Source organism: Mesoplodon mirus, assembly GCF_964341445.2.
Source record: "Mesoplodon mirus genome assembly, chromosome: 19".
Taxonomy (NCBI): Eukaryota; Metazoa; Chordata; class Mammalia; order Artiodactyla; family Ziphiidae; genus Mesoplodon; species Mesoplodon mirus.
In genome coordinates, this window is record NC_138995.1 from 54821360 (window position 1) to 54842093 (window position 20734).

Genomic DNA, 20734 nt, shown 5'->3' on the forward strand with positions numbered 1-20734 from the left:
TAAAACTTGACTTTTCCAAGTGCTGGCAACTATTTACATACCATTTACATTGTATTTACAACTATTTACATAGCACTAACTGGTGGATTAGGTTTTTTTTTTTTTTTTTTTTTTTTGCGGTACATGGGCCTCTCACTGTTGTGGCCTCTCCCGTTGCAGAGCACAGGCTCCGGACGCGCAGGCTCAGTGGCCATGGCTCACGGGCCCAGCCGCTCCGCGGCATGTGGGATCTTCCCAGACCGGGGCACGAACCCATGTCCCCTGCATCGGCAGGCGGACTCTCAACCACTGCGCCACCAGGGAAGCCCATGGATTAGGTTTTATAACTAGTCTAGAAGATGACTTACAGTAGATGGAAGGATGTGCATAGGTTACATGCAAATACTATGCTGTTTAATATACGGGACTTGAGCATCTAAGGATTTTGGTATCTATGGGGGGTCCTGGAACCAATCCCTTGTGGACACCAAGTGACAGTATACTGTATTGACTAATTGTATTTAACTAGGGACGTGTTCTATTTTTTAACGAATTGAGTTAGGCATTGCATTTAACTAGGCATTTCACCAAAGGGAAGGCACCGTCTTCAAGTGAGCAGAAAACGAGGGCCCTGTACCTTCCTCTCCATGGCACACAGAGATGGGAGGCTTGATATCACCCCAGGAAATAGAATACCCCTTTCTAGAGGCTTCCTCCGTAGCAAAGACTGGTCTTTAACCACCCCTGACAACTCTCTGACCTACCGTGGATGTGCCCACGGGAAGTTCATTCAGGCTCCAATGGGAGGCCATGGCTAACCTGCCCCCAAGGGCTGGGACCCAAAACTGGGGGGATTCCCAGGACAGCACACTGGGGCAGGGGAAGAAGATGAGCACCAGAACAGGCTTGCATGACTGTTTTTATTCCAGCCACCAGATCTGCCCCAATAAGGAGCTCCCAGACCCTGCCTCACCTTCCAGGCAGGAGCCCGGAGTCAGGGCAGAGGGACCTGCTGCTCCTGTCCCTGCAGAGGGAGGCCGACGCGGAGCCTGGGCTTCCTGGTGACCACTCCGGCTCCTCCCGCCGCCTGTCCCTGTGGGGGCTGATGATGGGCTACCTCGTCCAGGCTGGGGGCGGGATGTCAAAGTCACCCCCTGAACAACACTCCCTTGAGGATGGGGGACTGGCCCTGGACACCTCGTGTCTCCGGGTGAGGAAGTCACGGTCCCTTGTCCATCAGGCCTGCTGCCACTCTTCGCCCCGCGGGGAGAGGACGTGGGTGCCCCTCGCCATCCACTGGGGGCCCGGAAGGGGGTTCTCTGCGAGACATTCCTCCCCTTGGCCTCAAGCCAGCAGGCGGCTGTACTCCGCCAGGGCGGAGGACTTTTTCACCCCGTCCCAGATCCGGGCGGCGTAGTGGAACCTGTGAGGGGAGGTCAACAGTCAGAGCTGCCCTGGCTGTGGCCCCCGCATGACCGTAACGCCTGGGATACAGGGAAGATGCCAACGCCAATGCTAGGTGGCCTGATCTCCTCACCTCCCCCAGGGGAAGGGAAGCTGAAGTCCTCAAGTGCCCACCTCTGGGTCCAAACTGCTTCCCGCTCCACTCAGTGCTGGCCTTTGTGGGTAGGGGTCTATCTCTACATCCCTCCAGAGTCTTGTGATGATCAGAAATGTCTAGCAGCTGCATAAGCCTCCCACCTCCCAAATTCTCCCCTCCCCGCTGGGCCCTGGTTTAGACCAAAGAGAGCAGCAGAGCTCCTGAGTGGCTTCCTGCTGTGTCTGCACTCCCTGCCCCTTCTGCCCACAGCCGACTGCAGAAAGACCCAGGGGAGCCAAGCTGCAGCTACTTCTCAAGTTTCTGTTTCTCTGGAAAATGAGATGAGGCAGCCCCGGGTCTGTGGCAGCACTGCTGTGGGCTCTGGGCATAGAGAGCCACGTAGAGTCGGGGCTGGGGAGGAAGCGCAGGGCTTTGTGAAGGAAGGTAGAGAAAGCCAGGGGCAGAGGCTCCCAGTGGAGGGGGCTAGTGTGGGGCTGTGGGGCCTGGAGAACGCGGCTCCTGTGGTTCCCGACGGCTTTCCGCTTTCCTCTCCGGAGCAGCTATGCTCTCTGCACTCTGGGCCTCAGAATAAATCTTTAAACTTGACTGGGCTCACTGGCCCTCCTCCTTGCAGTCAAGAGACAGCCAACCACGGTGCACGACCTGCTACGTGACACTTCCTTCTCTGAGCCTGAACCTCCCCACTAGTAAAACCGGTGACAAGATCTACACCCTTCCGGCTGAGTGCGGTTCAAAATCACGTGGAACGGCAACAAGATGGTAGCGCTCAGCAGTGCTCCAGGAAGGGAAGCTGAGGTGTGGAGAGACCTCCGAGACCCTCAGCCCGGTCGAGGTGGGGCCCTCACGCTAACCTCCTCTGCCGAGCGCTCTTACCAGTTCTTCTCGGTGAGGATCGTGTGTGACAGCTGCGGCCGGGCCATGGACATCACTTGGCTCCGGAGCTTGCTCACCAAGGACTGGAAGCTGGGGTGGCCTCGGTACCCAGGGAGCAGGGAGAATAGCGGGCTGGAACTGGGTCCTGGAAAGTCAGAAGTTCGGAGGGGAGGGGAAGGGGCACAGCCCGCCGAGAGGCCCTTCCTCCCCGTCGACAGCATCCTGGCCTGCCGGGAGCGCCTCTGAGTTCAGCCCCGGCCCAGGTCCTCCCGTCCTTCCATGACTCGGAAACATGCTCCTACGGAAGGGTCTGAGCGCCTTAGGGACAGGCTTGAGTCTCCCCTCAGACCAGGGCGGGTCCCTGTCGCCCCCAGACCGGGGCAGCCTGTGTCTCCCTCTAACCAGGTGGGCCGTGTCTCCCTACGGACCAGATCCCCTCGAGGCGGAACTGCACCTGCTCTTGGGGGGGTTTCACTCTCTGCCTCGCTGTCCATGAAGGGCACCAGGAACAGATTGACCTCGGAGTCCAGGAAGTCGGGTGGGAGCCCAGGGAAGACGTTGCACTGTAACATGGACAGCGTACCTGGCGGAGGGAACCCGTGAAGCTGCAGGCCCAGTGCTGCAGGGCCTGGGGAGGTGTGCGCAGGGCGGTCAAGCTGCGGTCAGGGGACCGGTCTGGGGGCCGGGGCTATGGGACTGGATTGGGAGCCAGGAGGCCATTGGCCAGCTTGGGGGGTGGCTGAGGGACCCTCACCTTTGTACCGCAGGTGGGAGTGGGCCATGAGCTGGTCGATCATCAGGTGCATCTGCCGCAGCTTCCGAGGGCAGAAGTCCTCCCGGCGAGCTTTGTTCTGCAGGAAGACTGCGGGTGGGAGGAGACGGTCCGAGCTCGTGTGGTGCTCACGCTCGCCACTGCCGCTCAGACTCCCCTTCTCACACCAAAGACCGGCCCTGCCCCTGAGTTCAGATCACTTGTATTCACGTAATAAGTAACTTTCCTTTAGTACCAGGCCCTGTGCTGGGCAGTGCTGGGGACGCAGAGAAATGAGTCAGAGCTGGTTTCTGCCCTCAGGAAGCCCCCAGTCTGATGGAAAAGGCAGAAGAGGAAGATGGCCACGTGATCAGGAGCCTGGCAGAAAGACCAGGGGCTGGGCCAGGTGGAGGAAGCAGGGAAGACCCTGCCTGGGGTGTCATAAATGAGCCGGAGCTTTGCAGAAGAGCAGTGCGTCAGAGAGCAGGGCAAGGACAGAGAGGACCAGGGATGCGCGTGTAGGGGCCCAAGCAGGGTGACCAGGGTGCATGGCGCCACTGGGGCTGACGCCACACTCACTCCCTGAGCCCCGTGCCATGGACCCAGAAACAGGCAGGCTAGAGTCCTGCCCCCAAGGGGCTCCCATTCTGATCGAGGGGCCAGAGCTGGACTCGGGGGTCACGCCCTGATGGCCAGGGGGACCCTCAGAGGAAGTGGCAGCTAATCCTTTTTGACTCTCCTCACAACCCCCACAGGTGCTCCTCCCAGCGCCCCCTCCCCAGAGTACCGGTTTCCGCCCCCCACTCACCCCTGCCCACCACTGCAGCCCCCGGAACGCCTCTCACCCAGGTGGGGGTAGTACTCAGTGCCTTCATCGGAGCCTGACGAGCTGCTGGACTCATGGCTGGGGGACGGGGTGGAGGGCTTCACCATCTCTGCTGTCTGGAGGAACCTTGGGGTTTGGGGTGACAGGTTGCTGCTCTGCCGCCGGCCCCCCCCATATCCCACAGCCTGGGGAAGGAGGGGGCTCCCTTCACGGATCTGATTAAAGCTACAGCCACACTCAGAAAAATGCCACATACACACCATATTTCTCACACAGTTTTAGGGAACCCAGAGACAACCCTCTCAGACACTGATCCATGGACGCATGTCAACACGTATGTATTTTTTAACGAGTTTATGCCATCAAGAAAAATACTTGGTTTTTTAGAGGAGTTTTAAGTTCATAGCAAAACTGAGTGGAAAGCAAAGGGAATTCCCATGGACCGCCCACCCGCCCCAAACACACAGCCTTCCCACTTGGCAACATCCTGATGATCCTCCACTGACACATCGCTACCACCCGAAGTCCACGGTTTACATTAGGGTTCTCTCCTGGTGGTGTATGTTCTATGGGTTTTGACAAAAACCACATAAATCCACCACTTGTATCACACGAGTAGTTTCAGGGCCCTAAAAATCCTCTCTGCTCCACCTGTTCACCCCTCCCTCCCTCCCCCAACCCTGGCAGCCACTGATATTTTTACTGGTCTCCATAGTTTTGCCTTTTCCAGAACATCACAGAGTTGGAATCATACAGTATGAGGCCTTTTCAAATTGGCTTCACTTAATAATATCCATTTGAGGCTCCTCCATTGTCTTCCATGGCATGACAGTGCATCTCTTTTTAACACTGAATATTCCATCGTGTGGATGTACCACAACTTATTTATCCGTTTATCTACCAAAGGACATCTTGGCTGCCCCCGGTTTTGGCAATTATGAATAAAGCTGTGCAGGTTTTTGTATGCATATAAGTTTTCAGTTTATGCTATTTTAAAGTAATTCTTCCAAATATATAAAAGTATATATAAAAGTAAATAAAAAAAACCTGAAGTAAGGGCTAATGGGATCTGATAAACTATGGCCCTTCTCCTCGTACGGACATGCACACAAAGCATTCTGGAGTGACTGAGGGGGGCAGGAAGGGACAACAGAGTTGAAGGGTCCCTCAGACCAGACTGGGGTCCCTGATCTCAGGACTCAGCTGAGGGGGCCACAGGGCAAAAGGGCCTCTGAGCCTATAAGCACCTACTATGTGCCAAGATTGCGCTGGCACCTCCCTTCCAGGCCGTCCCTAAACGGGCCACAAATACAGTATCCACAATCTCCAGGGATTCACCTGCTCTGGGGAGCCCACCTGTAGACTCTGGCTTAAAACTGAGGCTCTGCACGGGCCAGCCTGAGGCCACACCCCACCACAATGTGAACTCCACAGGGCAGCCTGTGTCACCTGTTTGTTCATACCTGTATCCCCAGAGCCCAGGACAGAGACCAGCCTAGGTAAATGTCCGATATATTTGTCCTTTGAGTGAATTCCAACGGACGATGGTGGGAGGAGGGGGTGTTTGAGAACTAAGTCACTTAGCCCTGGTCACGACAGCCGGCTCCCCCAGCAGGTTGTTTTTTTTTACTGCTGGCCAGACCCTCCGCTCCCGCCCACCCCGGAGTTCCGAACACAAACCTTAGGCTCCCACTTAACCTACTGCTTCCTACGCACCAGGTACTGTGCTGAATGCTTTACATTCTTTAACTCACTTCATCTGCAGGACACCGTCTGCCTATGAGGAAGTGTGGAAAACGCAACCACTCGCCTAACAAGGACTGGGATTCAAACCCAGGGCTGCCTGACTCCGGAGACATCTGCTTCCTTCAGCTCGGCTCTCCCCTCCCCATGAGCTCCCGTTCCTTCCATCTGTCTGTCTGGGCCCCGTGCCCAGGGCTGCTGGCCTCCCCACAGCTACCTCCTGGGGCCTGAGGCCAAGAGGATCAGAGCCAGTCCTATCTGGGGGCATTTCTGGAACCTCCGGCTGCTTCAGGCAGGACTCCTGCCAGATCCCGACTCCCTCCCTCCCCTGCCCACCAGGGTCCCGCGGGAACGGCACCTAGGCCTGGAGGAGGTGGACCGCGAGGCTCTAAGGACCAGTTCCTCAGTATGCTATTCATTCAACAAACTTGTGTTAAATATCCACCTGGTGCCAGGCACTGTGTGAGCCACTGGGGCTGACATTCTAATGAGGGAGACAAGACCACAGAAAGGGAGACCATCCTGTCAGGGAGTGATACGTGCAACGAAGGAGAGCACAGCAGGGTAAGAGCGGGAGAGTCACAGGAGAGGCTGTGTTAGCAGGTCGGGGAGGCCTCAGGGGGACGTGAAGGACATGAGGGAGGGGGCCTGGCAGCCGCAGGGAGTGTTTCCAGCCGAGAGATGAGGCGTGCAGAGGTCCTGAGCACCACGAGGGACAGCGTGGGGCCACCACACCTCCGATGAAGGAGTGAGGGGAGTGCTGGGAGAGGTCAGGGCGGTGACCGGGACCACATCACGTAGGATCTTGTTAGCCATGCGTGGGGAGGACTTTGAATTTTACTCTGAGTGATGTGCACGGTCCGTGGAGGGTTGTAAGTGTGTGTGTGTGCTGAGAGAGGATTAGGTGGCAGTGATCCTCTCCAACTCACGTTTTCAAAGGATCCCCGTGGCTGCCGTGTGGAAGTGGTGAGAGGTGGGCAAGTGGCTGAGTCTCGGGGCCCCCGTCCCCGGCCTAGCTCCGATCCCGACAGCGCCTCACCTGTACAGACTGAGGTCCGTGAACCAGTCCTGGACGACAATCACCACGTGGCAGACCGTGAAGAGGAAGGCAGCGATCTGGAGTGACTGAGCGGGGGCAGGAAGGGACAACAGAGTTGAAGGTCCCCTCAGCCCAGACTGAGATCCCTGATCTCAGGACTCAGCTGAGGGGGCCACAGGGCAAAAGCGCCTCTGAGCCTATAAGCACCTACTATGCGCCCAGATTGCACTGGCACTTCCCTTCCAGGCCATCCCTAAAATGGGCCAGGTGGCAATGATCAGCCCCTTTTTACACAGGCGGATACGGAGGCTTGAAGGGGGGATGATTTTGCCGAGAGGCAGAACCAGGGGCTGAGCCAGGTCTGACTCTTGGTGCTGTCCTCCCCCTCCAGCTCTGGGGTACCCAGGGCTCTTATGAAGCAGAAACTAGTCTAACCCGTATCCACTACCGCTCCATCCTGGACCACCAGGCCTGGCTCGGCCCCCTCACCTGCATCTCCACGTAGGTGTGGGGCAGGCTGTACTCCGGAGGCAGCTTGCGGTCGTTGTTGATGAGGTGGTCCAAGATGGAGGGGCTCAGGATGGGCTGGAGCAGGAAGACAGCAAGGTGTCAGGGAAGGGCTGCGGGTCAGGATCCCAGGGGACACGGCCACCCAAGTTCCACCCGATGACGGCAGATACATCACCTCTCAGGACAAAATAATGTCAGATACACGGGCAGTTTCTAATTAGGGAAGAACTAGTCAGTGAGAGGAGGTGACAGAAAAAGTTTCAAAGCCGCCACACTTTCCCCAGCCCTCCTCCAAGTCCCCACCGCTCCCAAGTGCTGTGCGACCCAGAAGAGCACTCCTACTGCCGGTAAATCTAACATCCACTTGAATGAGTCATGTCCCTGCAACACCCTTATTTTGTTGTTTCAAACGCTTTCAAAACTTCACTAGGATAACCACTCAGGTCAAATAACAATGATTAATGTGAAGACTAGTGAGGATTTAAAAGGCTGCATCAGGGCTTCCCTGGTGGCACAGTGGTTAAGAATCCGCCTGCCAGTGCAGGGGACATGGGTTCGAGCCCTGGTCCGGGAAGATCCCACATGTGGCGGAGCAACTAAGCCCGTGAGTCACAACTACTGAGCCCAAGTGCTGTAACTACTGAAGCCTGCACGCCTAGAGCCCGTGCTCCACAACGAGAAGCCACCGCAATGAGAAGCCCGCCCACCGCAACGAAGAGTAGCCCCCGCTCGCTGCAACTAGAGAAACCCAGCACGAAGCAACTAAGACCCAACACAGCCAAAACAAACAAACAAAGAACTGCATCAGTGGGTGTAAAAGAGTCATCGGTGAGCTCATCACCTTTTCTTAAAGGAGCAACCCACTAAAAATACAAGAGGCTAAATTAGTGGATGATCTATCCACTTCTTCCTGCCCTGGGTGGGATTCACTTTAAGAAAGAAGTTTTCCCAAGGGCTCACTTTCTAAAACCCCAAACACTGCAGTGTTCCATTCTGTCTTTTTTCATTCATTCATTCATTCATTTATTGCTTGCTTGCTGCATTGGGTCTTCATTGCTGCTCGCGGGCTTGCTCTAGTTGCGGCGAGCGGGGGCTACTCTTCCTTGCAGTGCGCGGGCTTCTCGTTGCGGTGGCTTCCTTGTTGTGAAGCACGGGCTCCAGGTGCAGGGGCTTCAGTAGTTGTGGCTCGTGGGCTCTAGAGCGCAGGTTCAGTAGTTGTGGCACGTGGGCTCAGTAGTTGTGGCTCACGGGCTATAGAGCGCAGGCTCAGTAGTTGTGGTGCACGGGCTTAGTTGCTCCGCTGCACGTGGGATCTTCCTGGACTGGGGCTCGAACCTGTGTCCCCTGCACTGGCAGGCGGATTCTTAACCACTGCACCACCAGGGAAGTCCCTTCCATTCTGTCTTGTTCTAACTTCTGCTCTGCCCCATGGGGGCCCCGGACCAGCCCGCAGCTGGTTCAGCTTGGCACGAGGTCTCGGTGGTCCTGTCACAGGGCCTGGCACACAGGTCTCACACCACATTTGTAGAAGGTTTTCCACCCATCAATGTGTACGGTGGCCAGAACTTTGTTCCACTAACATTCATTGAGCATCAGCTGTGGGCCAGGCCTCTCCCTGAGGAGCTGCAGACCAGATAGGAGCGGGCACAGAATGCAAGAACCAGATTGTGGTAAGTCATGTGCTGCGCTGGGAGGTGCACATGGGTGCACATGGGCACCGGTGGGCGCTCAGAGGAGGGGGAGGCTTCCAGGAGGAGGCAATGCCCCTGCGGAGTCTTCAGGGAGGAGAAGGCAATAGCCAAGCAACAAAGCAAGGGGAGAGAGAATGTTCTAATGGTGACGAAGCTGACAGCCAAGAGTACTGAGAACCCACTTCATGCCAGGACTTTACCTGTGTTAATTCACTGACACCTCACAGAAACCCCATGAGGGAGGTAATGTTGTTTTTCCCGCTTAAGAAAACCGAGGAGTGGAAACGTTAAACAACTTGGCCAAAGTCGCAGAGCTCAGGAGCGAGACTATGGCGGGGCCTGGAGGTGTGTGTGGTGGGGCTGGTGTCTACATCAGAGAGGGGAGTCCAGGGTGTCTGATGGAGGCGAGCCGCACAGGCCCCGGCTGTCTAGCTAAGGAACAGGGATCTTGGAGAAGCTGAGGAAAGCTGCCAAGTAACGCAGGACAGGCCAGCTCTTGTGACAGTGAGGCGCCTAAAGGTTCACCATGCACCATCCCGTGCCCAGCACTCTGCCTGGACTGTTCCACCGACTCCCTGCAACCCTCCTATGAAGCTGAGAAAACTATCACCCGCATCTACAGATGAAAAAATGGAGGTGGGGGGGTTAAAACTTACTTCAAGGCCAGCTCTGGCTGTAGACTGACTCCAGGGCCCACACTTCCAACTGCTATGCTATAAGATTCTTTAGGCTCCTGTGTACACGATGGATGGGAAGGGAGAGGGGGTGAAATCTGACAAGAAGAGACTAAGGGCCAAAAAGAGACACAACTTGCCGAAAGGCACTAGCATGTCCGTGGCTTGGCCGGAGCCCCACGGAATCCAAGCAAGGTTCTGGCTTAAACACATTTGGGGATGAAGCTGAGTGCTGCACGCAGCAGGGTGGGGTGAGTGGGGGTCAGCACCTGCGTGTCCAGGAAAACGATCCGCTCCTGGGTAATAAAGAAGTCAATGCCACTGGTCTGGTTGCCCCCTCGTTCCTTCATTTCGGCGCTCTGGGCCCGGAAGACATAGGCCCTGTGGAAAGGAGCAGGTGGGGGCATTAGAGGTCAGGTTCTTGGCCTTTGCCGCCTCCAGAGTGTGGCCCTGTGAGTGAGCCCATGAGATGTGATTCCCCGCCTGCCCACAAAGCCTTCCATTCGTGGCCCCTGCTGCCTAGGGGGCTAGGTTTTATATCACATGACTTCATCCCTACCCATAGGTAGACCTGTTTAGTCATAACAAAATCAGTAGACCGAGGTGTTTAAGAGCAAGGACTTTGCTGCACCGCTGGGACTCAAACCCCAGCTCTGCTTCTTCCTGGCTGTGTGGCTTTGAGTAAGTTCCTTAATCTCTTTCTCCTCAGTTTCCTCATCTGTAAAACGGGGACAACAATAGTCTCAATCTCTCAGAGTGACTGTGAGGTTAATATACATAAAGCCCTTAAAAGAGTGCCTGACACATGGCGATATAAAATTGCTAGCTATTAATTATCAAGTGTACCTGCCATGTGCCAGGCATGGGACACACAGCACTGAATACTCTCTACCCCACGGTGAGAGGGTGCGGGGCATCCTGGCTCCCAGTTCCTGACTGGAGTTCCTCCCAGTTCCTCCCAGTACGCTGACTGGAGCGCTTTCCCTGCTCCCCCTCCTCAGCGTCTGCTTGTTCTCAAATGGCCCCCTGACCAGCTGATTTAAAACAGTAACCTGGCCCCAACGCCACCTCCCTATAACCCCTTCCCGTTTGATTATCATCTTCTAATGTGCTTGTTTACTCGCTCCCCATTAAAAGGCAAGCCCCACGGGGACAGAGATTTTTGCCACTTTTGTTTACTGTTGTAGCCCAGCACCCAGGACAGGGCCTGGCCCATGGTCAACACCCAATAGATATTTGTTGAACTGAAGCAGGGAGACCAGTTAGGAGGCTCCTGGCCTCCTCCAGGGGAGATGGCCGTGGCCTGGACCAGGAGATGGGCGTGGAGGAGCGGAGCAGATGAATTCTCAAGATAATTAGGAGGTAAAACTTATGAGACCTGATGACAAGAGGTGGTACCAGTGTCTGCCCGGTCACAGGCGGACCTGCCTCAGAAGGACACGTTAGGCCGACAGGATTCTAGCTCAAGTATCGGAGCCAACAGCCACAGGGAAGTTTTGCTAGTTGGGGGTGGAAGCTGAGATGGAAAGGATGCCAGCCAAGAGAGCTGCAGCTGTGCCAGAGCGGAGCCCAGTTGAGCTGAAGGCGTGAGTGAGCAGAGAAGAGTGGGGGCCGACCTGGGAGGCGGGGCACCCGCAGCTCTGGGTCTGGTGATGTATGTTCTCACCACAGGGGTCCTTAACCTGTTCCGGGTTTCCCTCAGGCCCCTCTGAGAGCTGGTGGGAACTATGGACACCTTCCCTAGAAGAGAAGCCTGACTGTACATGTGTGTAGAATCCTGCATATACCGTTCGGGGGTTCTTGGACCCCTGAGGCCCATCCATGGTGTCCAGGGTGACATCACCGACTTTATAAAAACCAAACTCCTACACTTTTAGATAACCCTAAGTGGCCACAACCCCTGCTCACCCCCCATCTTGATTCTTCCCTAATTAGACTGTGTTCCCTACCTTACTCCCTAATCCCTGCCTTTCCCTCTTTCCTTCCCTGCCCTCAGTTTGGGGCTCTAGTTCTCAAGCTCCCTCCTCCCCCAAAGGACTCCATCCTTTACCTTCACAATCATACCCCGTCCTTACTCAGCAAGGCAGGACTGTGGCTGGTCTAGAACCCACGCCCTTCACCCAGGTCTCTCATCCCAGTGTTTCCCAGGCCACATCAGCCACATCCTGTGAGCACTCGCTCTGTGCCAAGTTCTTGTTAACTTTTGCCTTCCTGATCTTGTCTCATCCTCCAAAAACCCACTTTACAGATAAGAAAGTGAGATACCAGGAGGCGAAGGGACCTGCCCAAGATCAGCCAGCTGGTGAGCGGCAGGGCTGAGACTGAGGTGAACCTAAATCCAAAGACTTAATGAATACACCATGCCAGTTCCTGGCTGGCCCTGTACCATTTGCGGGAACAAGGAAGGGAGGGAGGGAGGGAGGGAGGTACAGGATTGGTGTCCTTGGAGCTACACGAAAGTTTGGTCCAGACGGGTCATCATCCTCGTGTGACAGAGACATTGAGGTCAAGGTAGGGGAAACAACTTCCCAAACACCACTTGCAATATCCAGGCCCACCCTCCCCTGACCTAGGTGGGTGCCACCTCCCCTGCAGACCCAACGGCCCCCTCACCTCTGGTCCTCCTCAGGAGTGTTGGCTGACAACAACGACATAACCATGGACTTGCCTGTCCCCTGGAGGCCCAGGACACCAACCACCAAGACATCAGTCTGATCCAACAGGTACTGCGGGAAGATGCAGGAATGAGACCCTCAAAAATCTGTCGGTTGATGGAATGGGAGTGAGGAAGGGGCCCTAGAGACTTCCATGGCTCGCCCACCTACCTCTCAGATATAAAGAAAAACAGAAGAACGTTTGTGCTCCAAATCCCCTCAACTGGGCAAAGGGCGGGGGAAGGGGGGTATATGGAATGTTCTGGGCACAAAGAACAGCATTTGTGAGAGCTCCAAAGCAGAAAAGAGCCTCGCTGGTCAAGAAGGTACTAGGAAGTCAGCGTGGCTGGAACACAGAGGAAAAGGGGCGCCTGACTTTGGGGAGAAGGGGAGAGGCATAGGAACAAAAGGATGGGTGGAAGAAGCCAGGACTGGGTAACTGAGGGCCACTGGATCAGACTCCTGGGAGGCTCTGGGCTTCAGGCAGGCTGGGAAAACATGGGAAGGCATGAGAAAGGCAGCAGTAAGCAGGAAGGGGAGCCCAGCCCGTCCTGGCTCTGTCTGTGGGATTTAAGAGTCCTACAGAATCCTGAGACCTTCACCTCTGGGCTGCCAGCTCTGCTGATTTTCACCACCAGGGGGCATAAGAGACACTCCTCAAGGAAAACAGTCATGTCCTCAACGTGGCTGCTGCACCTTAGAATCATCTGGAGAGCTCTAAAAAAAACCCCTCTAATCCTGGGCGGAACCCTAGACCCACTAAAGCAGAATATCGAGGGCTAGCCCAGTTCGATATGGTTGACACTGACCACATGTGGCTACTTGAATTTAAATTAATTAAAATTAAACAAAACTACAAATCAGTTCCTCAGTTATTCGAGCCACGTTGGGGGATTTGTGGGTAAGCGCTCTATAGCAGGGCCTGGACAGCGGCTCTTTTTTTTTTTTTAAAGCTCCCCAGTTGATATCAACATGAGAGTGGTAACAGATGGGCCTGGTATGTTGTTAGTAAATCCAAGCTGTTGGAGAAGGAGAGGGAGCATACCTGAGAGAATCTGAGTAACGTGACAAGCCTGGGAGGAAAAAACAGGATGGGGGGAAAGGAAGACTGGGACACTGGAAGTAGATATGATGGTCCAGGAGTGTGAGGGGTGGACTACAGTGAGGGCTGTTGGGATGGAGGCGGAACCTCCGGGGGCTAACATTCAAACCAGTTCACACTGGTACTGCATGGGTCTCGAGCAATCAGGAGGAGGACTGGAGCAGGCCCAGGAGGCTGCCCTGCTGCGTGCGAGAGGGGGCAGGAGATCCCAGGGCCTCTGCGGTGGTAATGGGTCCCTTTTTGCCAACCAGTATCAAAGTATTTCAGCATTTTAACAACCAGCACAGCTGAGCTAGTGTAAGCCACTGAAATTCGGCCCAGCTAGGTGAGAACTTTCTGATCCATTCTCTCACTGCTGCCATTGCCCGCAAGCTGTCTAGTCTGGTGTGTTGCCTGCCAAGAAGGTGGGGGGCGGGGAGGAGGTGAGGGTGTGGGACCCGGAGAAGGTCGAGCAGGGAGAGAGCCCTGACCCCCCAGTACCTCAATGGCACTGTCGCACCAATTCATCTGGTCATCCACCAACTTGATGCTGTGCTTCATGCGCTCTGGGGGCAGCAGTTTGGCCTGGCCCACGACAGCTGCAGACAAGGACGTGCTGAGGGTCTGTGCGAGGGGGTTCCGGCTCCCAACCAGATCCCGCCCGGCCCCAACTCACGGTCCATGGCTGCCGGCGCGGCAGTCCCCATGCCCCGGTTCTGGATCTGGTACACAGGCTGTGTGGGTCTCTGCCCCTCCTTCTCCCCCTTGGGTGGCGCAGGGGCTGCAGGGGGTGGTGGGGCAGTGCCCTCGGGGGTGGAGGCACTCGCTGTGGCCGCAGGCCCTTTCCCCTCCTCCCGTGGCTTCATGAGGACAATGGGCTTCTCAAGAGGGGCTGGGGCAGGCGGGGCGGCAGGGGCCGTTGGAGTCGGCGGCTGCTTTGACTACGGGCGTGAGAAGGTTCCGGTCAGTGGAGAGATCCTTGCCCTAACCGCTCCCAGCCTCCCCTTCCAAAGCGTCTTCCCCGCTCACCCGCTCTGCTGGAGGTTTTGAGAGGATGATGGGGGTTTTCTGCATGACCGCCGCGCTCGTCTCTTCGCTGCCTTCCTGTGGCGAGGGAGGGCAGTTACTCAGGAGGGGCTCCCCTAGCTCCCCGGACACCCCTCGAAGTGGCAAGTACCATTCTAAACGCCTTCAGACATAAGCTCCTCCAATCCTACCAACAGCCCTGTGAGAGATACCTTTATCCCCATTTCTCAAATGAAGAAACTGAGATCCAGAGAGGTTAACTGGCTTGCCCAAGGCCACACAGTCAATTAAGCAGTGGAGCCAGGCCTTGAAGCCAGACAGCCGGGTTCCAGAACCACGCTGCCAGCCGCTCCCCTCAGCTGCCTTTGCTAGACAAGCCCAGGCAGAAGGCGCTGGGGCTCTGGAGCGAGAGACATCTGCATTCGAACTTGGCCTTGGCTTTTGTTGGTTGTGTGAACACGGATAAGGAACCACCCTTACTTAGGCCTGTTTGCTCATCTGGCGAATGGGGATAGGAATTCCTTCCTCACAGGACTGTTAAGAGGATGAAAGTAGACAGGACTCACAAACCGTGTGCATAGCACTGGGCACGTGGCAGGTGTGCAGTATCTAGAGCTGCTATCCTGACAGCCCTGCCGTCCCAGCCTCCGCTGCCCAGCCCCACCCAGGCTAGCCAAGTCAGCGGACTGATTCCCATGCCTTACCCTCTTCACGCCTCCTCTGTCTCACCCCCATCTGCCTAAGAAAGGGGAGAGACCTGAGTTTGAATCCTGTTCCTTCTGTGGTACCCTGAGTAACCCTGGGAGAGTCTTGACCCTTCACTAGGTCTGTTTCTTCACCCACATATTGAGGATACTTATTTAAATCCTGTCACTCACTGGCCTATGACAAAGGACAAACCAAAGGATATGAACGTGCTTTGCAAAGAACAGGTGAGGGTGAAGAGATGATGATGGGTAGGAGATACAGTCAGGAGGCACCATGTACAGCACTGGCGCCCGACGGGCGTGGGGGGGGGGTGACCAGGATGAGACCTGATGGGCCGTCACTAGTAGCGGGAGGAAGAGAATTGGCAGGAAGACGCTGAGGTCAGCAGGAGACATGGAGGATGTGAGGAGTCCACTGGCCAGTTAGGAGGCTGCCAGGGCTCAGTAGCAAAGTCAGAGTCAAAGACAAGAGATCTGGGAGTTGCTTGTTCAGGGACTGAAGCTGAAGGTGCAGGAAGATGGTAACATTCTCCAGAAAGATGTGTGTGGAAGGAGGAGAGACCGTGTGTTGTCACTTATGCTGTGACCCAAGGGAAGGAGTAAGAGCCAAACCCACTGTGAATCAATTTCCTTCATGTTTTTTGCAGTTTTATGGCTCAGAAACTGTCCCAACCATTATCTTCTTCCACTACTCCCCCCCCACAAATAAACAGCCCTTATAGGCGGGCAGGGCCCTGGAGAAAGAACCCGGGGGGCAGGCTCTGGCAGTGAGTCACCTACACACAGGAGAGGAGGAAGGCAGGACTGGGCCCACAATGAAGCTCCCGATTCCCGGTCCAGGACACTCTACAGCAGACACAGTGGTGCTGCGCCTGAGGCTCATGTGGATTCGGGTTCAAGTCCTGGCCCCAAAGCTTATTGACTTGTGACTTTGGGTAAGTCCCTTCCCCTCTAAGACTCATTTCCTCGTTAGTGAGAACTGGGTCTATCATAGGCTCTACTTCATGGGACAGCTGCAGGAGCTCAGGAAGACCCAAAGGACGGAAAGCACTCTGCAGAGCACCAGCACACTGCACGCTGCTCGGTAAACAAAAGAGGCGATCATTCCACAACTCTGGGAAACAGGAGCTTCTGGCACCTCTCAGCTCAAACTCCAATGCCAACTCCAGTCAGTGAAATCCAAAGTCCTTTCCAAGGCCTATCAGGTCCCACATGATCTGGCCCCCGTTTCCTCTCTGATCTCATCTTCTATCACTTCCCCTTCTTCATCCACTGCAGCCACACTGGCCTCCTGGCTACTCCTTGAACACACCAGATAAAGACCTCAGGGCCTTCGCATTTGCTGTTCTTTCTGTTTTGAATGCTCTTCACTCAGATTCTGTCAGGACTTGTCCCTTTGCCTCCTTCAGGTCTCTGCTCAAAAGTCAGCTCTTCAGAGAAGCCTTCCTGACTGCTTCATCTAAGACAGCCCCTTTATCACTCTGAGGGCAGTCCGTTTTGTCCACAGATATATCCCCAGCATCTAGATGAGGGCCCGGTGCCTAGCAGGTGCTCAATAAACATTGGTGGAATGAGTGGACACACGAATGCTGCCCTTGGGCCCAGACACTCACCCGTCTCTCTCTGTCCCAAGGTGCAGTGTAGTCCCTCTCCCGACCGCCAGGCCCGGAGAGATTCTGGGGGCCGCCAGGGCCTGGCTCCTTCCACCGCCGCCGCCTGTCTATCCCATAGAGCCCAGGCTGACTGTGCCCAGACTCAGACATGGTCACCTATGGGTAGAAAGAGATTGATTCCAGGATGAAGAAAGTCTCTCCCCACTCTATCTGGCTTACCCTGGACTATAAGAAGGCACTTCCTTTCAAGAGAGCTCTGTGGCTGTGGCAGTAACTGCCAGCAGGATCTCAATAGCCATTCTTCACTTCTTCCAAAGAAATAAAACCCTCAGTTCTGAGCTGGATACATGGCTATCCAGAATACACTCCTCAGCCTAGTCTGCAGTTAGCTGTGGCCATATGACTAAGCTCTTTCTGGCCAACGGTATGACACCAGAAGTGTGTTTTGGCAGCGTTCAAAAACTTTTCTTCACAGACACTGGCACCTGCCTTTTGTCCCTTCCTCCTACTAGCTGAAAGGAATGCGGGTGTGGAGGCTGGAGCTTAAGCAGCCATCGAGGTCTGTGAGGCAGCTTAACGGAAGGAAGGCATAAGAGACAAAACACAAGGTTCGGGGACTCCCTATTAACCTTAAATTGCCTATCTCTGGATGCAGTGACAAACAAATCCCCTTCTATCTCTTGTAGCCAAGACTATTCCCAACTGTTAATCACTTTGCTCAACATAAATACTAACACATGGGGGAAAGTCACATAAAAATGGGACATACTCTTTCCCAAAGTGCAGCAAAGCAGTTCCATACAAATCTGTAACATGACCCCCAGTCCGACAACTACCCTTTTGATTACCCAATACTGGCACATGTGGGGGTCGGGCACGTGTATTCAAGGACCTATTTTCACCGGGTGTCCCTCTACTTTCAGTGTGTTCACCTTCCATAACTGATGGTCTGCCATCCCTCACACTCCGAGGTCTCACCAGGGACATTATATGTCCCTCACCAGGGTCATTATATGTCATTATATGTCTCACATCGAAGACATTATAAAATGTATGGTTGCCTATATAACCCACTCTCTATCATTTAACTAGCTGCTCATAGGCCCCTAGGGAGTTTCCCCAGCTGTTTACACTTCATTCCAGGGAAGTCTCTTGAGTATGTCTGTTTGCAGGACTCCGAGGCCAACTGCTATAGCTCACGGGTCCATATCTGGTCTGCCTTCTGTTTTTGGAAATAAAGTTTTATTGGAATACAGCCACATCCATCAATTTACAAGTTGTCTATGGCTGCCTTCTTGATTCAATGGCAGAGGTGAGTAGCTGAGACAGAGATACTATGGGCTGCAGAGTCTAAAGAAATTATTCTCTGGACCTTTACAGAAAGTTTGCTGACCTTTGCTTAGCTCTGAAATGCCTTCAAATCATTCTATGAATCCCTCCACCTCCCACCCCAGTACAGTGACATTAAGAGGTCCTTGTGTAAGACTCTTTCCCCAGAACGGAAGCATCTGTTTACAGGATGCAGGAGTAATTTTGCTAGTCAGGTAGGGGCTTGTCTAGCTCCTCTGCCACTGCTCTACGTGACCTCTCCCCTAGCCACAAACTAGGTGGAAGACCGCCTTCTGAGACAAAGGAGGGCAAGGCCAGTTTACAGATGCTTATGCAAACTGATTCAGCACTTAAATGACTGTTTACAGTCTCCGGAAGGGCAGTCTCCTCAGAAATTGAGACTCTTCCCCCCCTTGCAATTAAGGTTCTATTTACACTTTATCCTGGAGGCCTCCCCTGAACTTAATTGTCTGTTTTCTTGCCTCAATAGGGATTCTGCTCCAGCACCGAAGTGTCTGTTTACATAACCCATGAGGACCTTCTTCCCATGCATGTTATTCTGGGAACTTCCACAGTATCTGAGTTTACTCTACAGTCCCCATGGCAAGCTCCCCAGAATTTAAGAGTGCACCTACAAGCATTTTGGGGACTCTCAATATTGTTTCCAGGCTCCTCTGGGGATTCCCCCCCCCACAAAAGTATAAAACCAGTGTATTTGTGTTTATTTACAGGACTCTTAAGGTGACCTCCCAGAACTACAAATTACAAATTCCCCTATTACAAATTATTTGGGGGGCTTCCTCAGTACTTAAGCATCCCTTAACACGCTCCTTTTGGGGGATCACCCAGAATCTATTTGCAAGTTATTTGGGGAGACTCCCAATTCCTAACTCCGTATTTATGGTCTAATGAAGCACTCCCACCGCAGAACTTGAGTCTATTCACACTATTTTTCTACAAGACTCTCCAGCAATTACATGTATATGTACAGCCTCTTATATGGGGTCTCCCCTGGAACTTGAGTCTGTGTTTTATTCAGGGGACTTCAGCATAATTAGGCACCTGTTTACAGGCCTCCCATAGGGAACGCCAGAACTTAAGTTTCTATTTACACTGTATTTAGAGGAATTTGGAGGACCTCCCCACTGTTTAAAAATCCGTTTGCAGGCCCTCTACGAGTGTCCCCAGGGCTCTGCACGTTATTGGAGGGATTTCGCAGTACTTTACCGCCAGTTTACAGGCCCTCACTATAAATGGCCTCCCAGAACTGAAAAATTTCCTATATACACATTATCTGTCTCCTGCCCACCCCACTCCCGCCAACGCGCTTTTTAACGGGTTGCTTTGACTCCGAACTCAGTTACGCACAACCGCCAGGAGTCCGAGCGACCAGTTAGCGGTCAAGGAGGAGCTGGGCCCCGAAACACGCCCCGTGCCCCGCCCCCCGCCGAGGCGCCAGCCTCGCGCAGGCACGCGGGCCCCTTACCTAAGGCGGCTGCTGATTGGTTCCTGGGGCTTAAGGGGGCGCGCGCTCTCCGAGATGGGGCTAGGGTGGGGACGGGGAGGTTCCACCGCAAGCCACCGGCCTGAAAATGGAGTCTGGGGACCCGGGAGCGTGGCGGGAGAGAACGGGTACCGCTCAACCCAGAACCGGTGGGGGCATCCCGGAAGCGGCACCGAAGGAAGGCCGGTCCGAGGGAGGAAGAAGTCGAGAAGATCTCGCGGGGCCGAACCGAGATCAGGTCTCGCGGGCTGCCGGCCCTGCGCATGCGCCGCAGGCTGGGCGCGCGAGAATCGAGCGTGAGCGCCGGGCTGAGCATGCGTTGATGTAGGTGGTTGGCTTCAGCAAGCCGGCGGGTTGCAGAGGGCAGCTGGGAGTGCGCGGCGACTCCGCTTCAGTGCGCGTGCGCATCGCAGGGGGCGTACGTGGGCTTTCAGAGAAGCTGGGGAAGTGGGGTGGGGCGGGGACGCCGGAGGCTTTGGGTTCGAGTACCGCTTCAGCTGTGGTGTTGGCAGGACGCGGTGGGGTGGGACGGCAGGAAAGAATTTAAGTGTCCCGGGCTGAGTGAGTGCTGAGTGAGTGCTGAGAACACAGGCATGAATCAGAACTGGCGTAGGCCCTGGAAGGGATCCCGGTCTGTGGAGGGAAACGGCTAGGGAATCAAATCACTTAGGAAAGGGTGCGGGTACGATTGGACCTTGAAGGGCAGGCAAGGACACTCCAGGCGAGGGAACCCTGGGAGAAAGGTCCAGACTGGCTTGGACTCATGGAGTTCCACTGGGGTGGGAGGTGAAGCAGCAGACATGGGCAGGTCAGATCATGAAGAGATGTGAGACATGGACTGGTGGGAATAAGAGCACGGATGAATAAACCCTTCGGGGGCTGCGGTGGAGGAGGGATACAGTGCTAAGAGTCGACGATTCAAACGCCTGCGGTGGGAACCCTGTGCGCGCCCAAGAGGAATACCAGGCGGAGAGTGAGGCCCGCGGAGGCCGCATGCGCAGTTAGCCCAAAGGGCTCCGCGACTTAGCTGAAGCGGGTGGTTACCAATGGGAACGATAGATGCTTCAAGAGAAGAGAGAAGGGTGTATATACATATACATATATTCATAGATATGTAGGTGAGTGGGGAATTTACCATTTTTCATTTAAAATTATATTTGAGTACCTCCCCGG

General features: G+C 54.8%; 1 protein-coding gene across 1 annotated transcript; it reads right to left on the bottom strand.

Moving 5' to 3' along the window:
• Positions 1–885: 885 nt before the first annotated feature.
• LOC309795571 (nonsense-mediated mRNA decay factor SMG9) lies at positions 886–19775 on the bottom strand. Its single transcript, XM_082608051.1, has 14 exons — positions 19544–19775; positions 16729–16884; positions 14412–14486; positions 14059–14323; positions 13884–13981; positions 12261–12373; positions 9917–10028; positions 7262–7357; positions 6773–6858; positions 4010–4116; positions 3168–3275; positions 2868–2996; positions 2414–2558; positions 886–1402 (listed from the first exon to the last, which is right to left on the bottom strand). The coding sequence occupies exons 2-14, from the start codon at positions 16876–16878 to the stop codon at positions 1324–1326; spliced, it is 1563 nt and encodes a 520-aa protein (XP_082464177.1). The 5' UTR covers positions 16879–16884; positions 19544–19775; the 3' UTR covers positions 886–1323.
• Positions 19776–20734: the final 959 nt, after the last annotated feature.

Bases quoted from the DNA above. Each gene is read 5' to 3' on its own strand.
- LOC309795571 (XM_082608051.1), bottom strand. From the start codon at position 16,878: ATGTCTGAGTCTGGGCACAGTCAGCCTGGGCTCTATGGGATAGACAGG. The intron at 14,324-14,411 runs GTGAGCGGGGAA...TCACGCCCGTAG, and splicing joins CAAAACCTCCAGCAGAGCGG to TCAAAGCAGCCGCCGACTCC. The intron at 1,403-2,413 runs GTAAGAGCGCTC...CTCCCCTCACAG, and splicing joins ATCCTCACCGAGAAGAACTG to GTTCCACTACGCCGCCCGGA.